This window comes from Acyrthosiphon pisum, chromosome A1 (genome assembly GCF_005508785.2).
Source record: "Acyrthosiphon pisum isolate AL4f chromosome A1, pea_aphid_22Mar2018_4r6ur, whole genome shotgun sequence".
Classification (NCBI taxonomy): domain Eukaryota; kingdom Metazoa; phylum Arthropoda; class Insecta; order Hemiptera; family Aphididae; genus Acyrthosiphon; species Acyrthosiphon pisum.
The window spans coordinates 115,366,794-115,375,125 of record NC_042494.1 but is presented as its reverse complement, the minus strand read 5'-3'; the positions used below and the strand labels follow the sequence as shown (position 1 = coordinate 115,375,125).

General features: G+C 33.4%; 2 protein-coding genes across 2 annotated transcripts in view; one reads left to right on the top strand and one right to left on the bottom strand.

Moving 5' to 3' along the window:
* Nucleotides 1-300: 300 nt before the first annotated feature.
* Nucleotides 301-2,435, bottom strand: LOC100576039 (peroxisomal membrane protein PEX14). Its single transcript, XM_003246756.4, has 7 exons — nucleotides 2,009-2,435; nucleotides 1,841-1,909; nucleotides 1,723-1,773; nucleotides 1,487-1,654; nucleotides 1,269-1,406; nucleotides 990-1,201; nucleotides 301-931 (listed from the first exon to the last, which is right to left on the bottom strand). The coding sequence occupies exons 1-7, from the start codon at nucleotides 2,093-2,095 to the stop codon at nucleotides 580-582; spliced, it is 1,077 nt and encodes a 358-aa protein (XP_003246804.1). The 5' UTR covers nucleotides 2,096-2,435; the 3' UTR covers nucleotides 301-579.
* Nucleotides 2,436-3,850: 1,415 nt separating this feature from the next.
* The window catches only part of LOC100165613 (testis-specific serine/threonine-protein kinase 3), a 5,906-nt gene continuing 1,424 nt past the window's right edge, over nucleotides 3,851-8,332 (top strand). The window contains exons 1-3 of the mRNA XM_001945957.5: nucleotides 3,851-4,663; nucleotides 5,582-5,789; nucleotides 8,073-8,254. Coding sequence (XP_001945992.1) covers nucleotides 4,053-4,663; nucleotides 5,582-5,789; nucleotides 8,073-8,254 — 1,001 coding nt within the window. The 5' untranslated portion in view covers nucleotides 3,851-4,052. The remainder of the gene's footprint in view (nucleotides 4,664-5,581; nucleotides 5,790-8,072; nucleotides 8,255-8,332) is intronic.

The window sequence follows — 8,332 nt, the reverse complement described above, 5'->3', positions numbered from 1 at the left end:
AGATTAAAAATTTGTTCATACGTATATTATTTTACTATTTTAAATGTACCAAAACATTAAGTTTTCCATTTTTATGTATTTGAAAATTGAAATTTGAATATATTAAAAAAATTAATAAATAATATTTTTTTAAATTACTTTTTATTGTGAATTGAATACTTAGCAACATAAAAATATGTGTTTAGTAAAAATAGACTATTAATTTAATTTTAACATTTAAAATTGCTTATTTATTAGGTACCTAACATATTTATTACTATATTGATTATTCCATCATTAAATAAAAAATAAAGATAAAGATAAAATATATCAGTTAATTTATTATATTTTAAAATGTCAAGGAAAACAAAATTAATTCAGAATTGCTATCACAAAAAAGTACAGAGAGAACTTATTTTATTTTTATTTAGATCTGAAATACACATAACCATAGAAAACCCAACTAACATTTACATAAATATGTTTAAAAAATGCACAAATATCAATAATCTTTTTTAATAATCTGATTTATAATGATTTTCATACTTTAAAATTGAAGATAAGTTGAAAAATATATTTTTCACATTCATACATTGCGCGTCATTTATTTATACCTTCATTATTCTCAATATGTTCACTATCATTTTCATCATCCATATTTTTAGGTGTAATTAGATTTTGATTAGAACTAGTTGGTAATGGTGTTTCATTAGACGTAGAGTTAATTGTTATGCAATCCTTATCGTTATCACTACCATTAAGACCATTTAATTGAGCATCAACTACTGGATTTTTTTGAGTTTCATTAAGTATACTCTTTTCACTCGTTTGTAATGAATTTGGTACATCACTATTGTTGATCTTATCTTGCTGTTCTACTTGTGATTTAGTATTTTTTAATAGTTGCCATTCGGGTATACTGGAAGATGCAGGGGCTGGAGGAAATTGGAATCTAAACAATAAAAATAATAGTATATATCAAAATAAATTAACCACATTTGAATAAATACCTATTGAGGAGTAAACTTTTAATAGATTTTAGTTCAGCACGAACTTGAATATTGAATTCTTTTTGCCGATCGGCATATGTATTTGATGATTTGAGTAAATTGTCTTTTTCTTCTAACATCATTATACACCTTTGGACTGACAACTCTATTGTTTCCAAACGATTTTCTAATGGAGTTTTTTGAGCTCCAAAGAGCCAGCTTTCTATGTATTTCTAGAACAAAAAAGACGATATATTTAATAGGCTGTCAGACTTAAATATTTAAAGGATTTGTACATACTTTATACAACTTATACCCAATGTATACAACCGCGGCAGCAAAAGCTATCGGTCCAAAAAGACGACTGTACCAGCTCTGTGATTCAAATGATGTTTGTATAGCACCAGGAGCATTTGATGAATTGTTATGAGCGGATTGCTATACACAAAAATAATTTGAGTTAAGTTAATTAAATTATGAACGTTATTAATTATGGCTTATAGAAAGTCCACAGTTACATTTTGTTTATTAAGACTTTGATTATCATAACAGATCATCGCTGCTCTCTGAATTGAATACTGGATCTCAACATCAGTTAATCCTTTTTTACTTAAGAAGTTAATTTTTCTTTCAGTGGGCATTTTTTGTACTGATTCGAGTACCAAAAACTCTATTGCTTTCGCTACCTATAAAACAACAATGTGTTTATTAATAATAACTTTGAACATTATTGTTGAGCTCTATATCATCTTACCACACTTTTACGGACTGTAGGTATAGGTTCAGGCATTTTTGAATTATTCGCCTGAATAAAATAATATAAGGACAGTTAAAAACAATACAGCTATGGTATAAAAATTGTATATACTTACTACCATAATATTTCTTTCCAAATTGTTGGAAGTACTTTTCGCCATGTTAGCTGTATTTGGATTATTCATCTACACAATAAATGTATAAAGTAAATATCAAACAACACAATTTAAATGAATTCAAAAATATGTCTATATAATAATAATGTTATATATAAATATACTCACTGCGCTGCAGTCACCGGAGTTCACAACTGCATTAACAGCAACTGAATTATCGTCACTGTTGACTTTATCATCGTTGTGCGACATCATGTAGCACGGTGCACCACGCAACGAACTTCTAGATGGTTACTTTATGAAATTAGTTTCCAGAAAACCCTGAAACAAATAAAATGCATGACTCTCTTATAAGTACACATCAAGCCAAAAATTCATAATCAAATTAAAACGCTTTGTATTTGACAACGAAGTTTACAAAATATATACTCCGTTGGGCTCACCCCTCGGCGACTAATAATTATTGCTCAAAAGTTTCAACGAAATATTACTGTTACGAGTTTACGGCGTAGGTAGTAGGTACCTATATATTACACTCACATAATATACAGGTCCAGATTTACACTACGCAAATGCACTTAGTACCAAAAATGAGAGAGCCCCATATTAACTTATATAACAAACACATATTATAATACAGTTTTAAAAATATACATATGAATAAAAATAAATGTCTTTAAAAATATATTAAATTTTTTCTTATCAGCTGTATTGATGTTCAAAATAAATGTTCAATAGACCATGATAGGCAATAAATAATAATGATTGTTTTACAGCATGTGGGCTGTGACTATAGAACATATTTTATGACTGTATTATAAAAATATCAGTCATAGTTAAGGTGATATCAACGTTTTCAAATGAACGAAACGGTACTATTGACCGTATAAGAATTATTAAAAAATGATTTCTCTACAATAGTAGGAACATTTTTGATCACGAGATACTTTGATAAACAGTCAACAGATTTAGGTACATTAAAATGTTGATGAATAGACTAAAGCCCTATAAGTTGGTTCATGCTCTTGGCCCCAATTTATGCGATGATTGATGAGAAATGAATGATTTCGATTTGAATCGCGGTTACTGAGTATCTACCTATACGTCATGTCACTATATCATTAAGTAACGGTTGTTTATTCTTAGAGGGTAGAAAATATATGCCACGAAAATATCGAAACATAACTATATTTAGTAGTTAGTACACACGCATTAAATATGAGCACACAAAACAATATTTTTTCTCCAAATTATTAAGTTAAATGTAAAATTATTGTACGCAGACTTATCAAAAAGATCTGGCAAATATTTCGTCTTGGAATGGAACGTGCTTACTTTCGAAATTGTACCGTAAAATAATATTAAGTTTACTGCAGATAATACTGGACTTGATTAAAGGTGGGGGCAAAATATACTGCATACATAAATTATTTTATTTTAGTATATATTTGTATCAGATAAAACAAAGAATGCATTCTAATGTCATCTTTTTATCATATTAAAAATGTTCAGATTACATATTTACGTAATACGAAACACGAATATAAACATTGTAACAAATATTTTTAAAACTATACAAATATATACAAATTGAATTACATTTTTATATATCTAAAAATTATAAATATTACTTCTGGCAATTACCTATTTGTTTTTTTACATAATATTTTTATAAGGCGTGAAATTTCTTTAGGACTTTATTGTGTGAACATAGAGCTTTATTGAGTTATGAACACGAAGGTCTTAATCCTGCTTTTGAGTATACAGTGAAACCTCTAAATTCCGGACACTCTCGGTTACCGACATTTTGTCCGCTATTCTGAGGTGTCCGCTATTCAGAGGGTTCAGTTTGTAGACATTTTGTAGTGTGTTCCCAAAAAACATCCGATATTTTAAAGAGTCCACTATTTAAAAGTGTCTGTTAAGGGAGATTTTATTGTATAATATATGATGAAGTACCTACAGAAAACATAATATTATAATACATATTATTAATATAGTGTATAGGTACTACACTGCATACGGAATGGAGGCGCGAAAGTTTCGCGTGTATGGCAACGCCGACTCGTTTTTCCAAACACGAAAATATTTTACTATCGTCGTCCGCGTACTGCGATCTTTTAGTATGCTCGGTGAAAATATTTTTAAAAATTAAAAATTGAAAACAATTTTGGCGGTTAACGGATACCATTGAAACCGCCAAGGAAATTCCATGAACGGTCACCACCAATACCAGCACCAGCAGCAGCAACACCACCACCAGCGGCAGCGTCTACTGGAGCAGCATCGGCGACTCCTAGAGCAGCAACAGCGACGTCTCCCGCAACAGTGCAGCCGACTTCCACCAGCCGCCGCCCCCGAAGAAGTATCGCCCAATCCTGTGATTCTTCCTGAACAGCGGCCGCCGCCGAAATACCGACCACGAATCGTGCATCTCGCCAATGAAGACGCGCTCTCGGCGGCGTTGATTGCCGACGGTTACCGGTTGGGCTCGACCGTCGGCCACGGGTCATACAGCAAAGTCCGGAAAGCGTTCTGGGCGGCGCCGGCGTCGTCGTCGTCGTCGGCCACGGCTCGGGTGGCGTGCAAGGTGATCAACAAGCGGCGCGACCCCGGCACTTCGTCGTACGTGCGAAAGTTCTTGCCCAGAGAACTGGAAGTGTTGCGCACGGTTCGGCACCCGAACGTGGTCAGTACGCACCGGATATACGTGACGCCGTACACCGTGCACGTGTTCATGGACTACTGCGAGATTGGCGACCTACTCAGCCACATGCAGCACGTCAAGACCATACCGCAGTGGCAAGCGCACACGTTCTTCAGGTCAGTGCTGTTTCCGAAAACGTTTGCCGCCTCAATCGTTTCATTTTTCCAACATTTATATATTTTAAATCATTTATTTTATTATTTCGGACTGTGTTTGATACTTTGATGCATCGTCGTCATATCAACTCTAGACAGCGTATTGAATACTACTGGATGAACTTTTTTTTTTAAATGTATCTTTTATTAATTAGCACTTTTGAGTTTTGACAAACTGAGTGTATTTTCGCAAAATAGATTTCGCAGCCTACCGCTTGCTTACTCCACTAACTAACTCTACCAACACTTTAAATACTCATCATTATAGATCAGTGGTTCCCAACCTCTACTATTCTACGTCCCCTTTGTACATTTTTAAAAATCTCATGCCCCCTTCTATAAATTGAAAAAATTATTTTACAGACGTTGTGGCGACATAAAACAATTAAATACCCCGGCAAAGATTATGAGTGTTTAGTGGCTAAAACTACGATACCCGAACTGAAATTAAATAATAGCGTGATTATAAACCGCGGCAGACGGCACCCCACAACTCATACGTCACGCCGTCGATACAGATGAAAATATTATGCGCTATAAATTCTGACGAAGAGTTGATCCATGTTTATCAAATAACATATTATTCACTCTTCGCTAAAACAATAAAAAAAACCCAGTTATTTTACAGCGGAATCGAATAAAAACAACAACGGTCGTATTGCGCACCGAGAGTTAGGGCTGGGGGCTATATAGTTATGATAATATATACACTATACATACCTACCTACATATGATATTATATATTTCAATTGAAACCAAAATTTCACTATGGAACAGGAACCCCCTCTTATATACACCAGTGACGCCACTGATAGTGATACATTATTATGTTGTGTGCTCTCGATTTTTTCATGGTCGAACGCGTCATGGCCACCACAGGCAGTTATGCGAGGCCGTGGATTATCTGCACCGAAAAAACATCACGCACCGGGACATAAAATGCGAAAACGTACTATTAGAAAGCATGCAGACGGTCAAGTTGACCGATTTCGGGTTCGCCAGGTTGTGCGCGGATGAGCGAGGCCGGAGACTAATGAGCCAGACGTACTGCGGCAGTTCGTCATATGCTGCACCAGAAGTGCTACAAGTGCGTATAATATGCTGCCAATTATGGTGTGCATTAAACACCCTGGGGGGGGGGGGGGAATTGACCCACTGGCCATATTGTCTTGCAGTACCTAGACCAGTAGTCTTTCGTACTTCTCGGAGTCCTCTTTTGATATGAGGCCGTGGGGACTTTGGTTATAAGATTGCTATCATATAGTAAAGTAGTCTTGGGGATTGATATTGCCTTTCATTGAATAACTTTACCAACTTTAACCGTAAATTCGATAATAGTGTAACATCAATATAATAGTATACAGTTATACACCTTCATAGTATAAGTGTAGTATCTAGTATTTACAAATAGCAATATAGCATTATATGTTTGTATAAATAATATTATTATCTATATACCGTTTTTATAAAATGTGTTTTAGTTCAATATTCAAGTACCTAACTTAAATATGCATATTCCAAAAAATATATATAAACACTATCATGCGGTAGGTAGGTATGCGACATTTACAGAAGTTATTGAAGTCATTATCGATGGTGTAAAATTTGTGAATATTAAGAAAAAAGAATTTTGAGTATATAATTTATCTACTAAGATGTTAAGATTATATTTGGACAATTTATGACCATGTACATAAGACAAATAATTACATAGGAATATACTATACAAATGTTTATAACCGCATGAACTATATATAGGTGCCTATATATACTAGTCCGATAAATAAATTAACTATAGGAACCTACGACTGTCATAACAAAAGTATGAACGTTCTAGTTTTAGATTAAGATTTTTGAAAAAAATGAAATGAAATTATAATTAAAGAGATATTAAATGGGTGGGGTGATTCAAAGCAAACGCTCCTATGGAAAAATGTGGGGATTTTTGATTCTAGGACAGTAGGTCTTTACTAGTCCAGTTCCCCCTAAACATACTCGAACTTGTTTTCATTATACAACTTAAACTAAGTATACAAGTATAATAATATATATAGAATATTATAGTTTATTACACTCTATGGTTTTCATAATGAAATACAAAAACATGCGAATCAGCGATCAGCTTTCGTCGTCCCACGCGACGCGATTACAATGAATCGAAACAAAAAAAACCCCTGACTACGATACATATGATATTATTATTGAGTGTGATGCGCGGTATACCTATAGTCATGCGATAATATTGATTATTATTAATATTGTTGCATGGGAGGGAGGTGAAGGGTTGTCGGCGGTCGATTGAAGTGTCGGCCGAATAAATATCATCCGAACGAAAATTTTTTTGACTTTATATCTGATGAGTTAATTTTAATTATCTTCTGTTTGTTGAAATATTACATTAGAAATAAAATAAAACATATTGATACTGATAATAATAAAATTAATAAGTAACAAATGGCCAATGGAGACATGAGTGTACATTTTAAAATCTAACTAAGGGGATTCGATACCGCGATTTTCTGTTTTCTTCTATTTATTTATTAAAGTGACGCCCAAAATGAGTTGGACAATCACAATTTTTTTGAGAGTTGTAATTTTTGCGGGCAACGAAGTACACGAGATCAGCTATAATATATAAATAAAAAATAAATAAATAGTCAATATTTGTTTCAGTCAAATTTGTTTTGAAATGCCAATAATCTATATCTATATCCATACTTCTATATAATCTATATAGGTACCTACTAATATTATAAAGAGGAAAGATTTGGATGTCTGTAACGAATAAACTCAAAACCTACTGGACCGATTAAAAAAATTCTTTCACCATTATAGAATGCTACATTATCCTTGAGTAACATAGGCAATTAAAAAAAGGTAAATTAGAGGTCCAATTTGGGGAGGTACTCAAATAGTGATTTAAGATTTACGATAGAAATGTTTGTTTGTAAATGGTTGGCGGTTGCTATTGGTATTAATAATTGTTATTATCAAAACGATATTCCTGTAGGTGCAGTGACACTTCAATGTATGGTAGTACAGAATCTGTGCAGCTTACATTTAACAGAGTTTAAGAAAAGGTAATTCCACTGGTATTTATTTAATTGGTCACTGCCAACGCTGTATACAGGATCCGCTAGTTTTACTATATACAGAATAATAAATACTTTTTATATTTTTATTAGAAAAATTTTAGGTACGTATGTTAGAAAATATGTGCCTTAAGTAATAATTATACTAAACTATTACCCGAAATCCGCGAAGTTCACGCAATGAACCAGATGTGATAATATAAAAATTATTGTCGCTAAGCTTATACCCCATAGTCACATAGTTCACTTTTTTGATTTTTTTGTTTTTTTGTTTTAAGGGCATACCGTACGACCCGATTTCCTACGACATGTGGGCACTGGGAGTTGTGCTATATGTGATGCTATCCGACGCTATGCCATTCCCTCACTCTAACCGACAGCAGATCGTGGCCAATCAGATAGCTAAAAAGTTCTCCAGACCCAAGAAACCAGTGTCCCGAGAAGCGATGAAACTTATCTCGTAAATATCGTGTATTTTTGATATTATTATTACCATTTTTCCATTCTACATACACTTATAGGTACACTTGACACCATG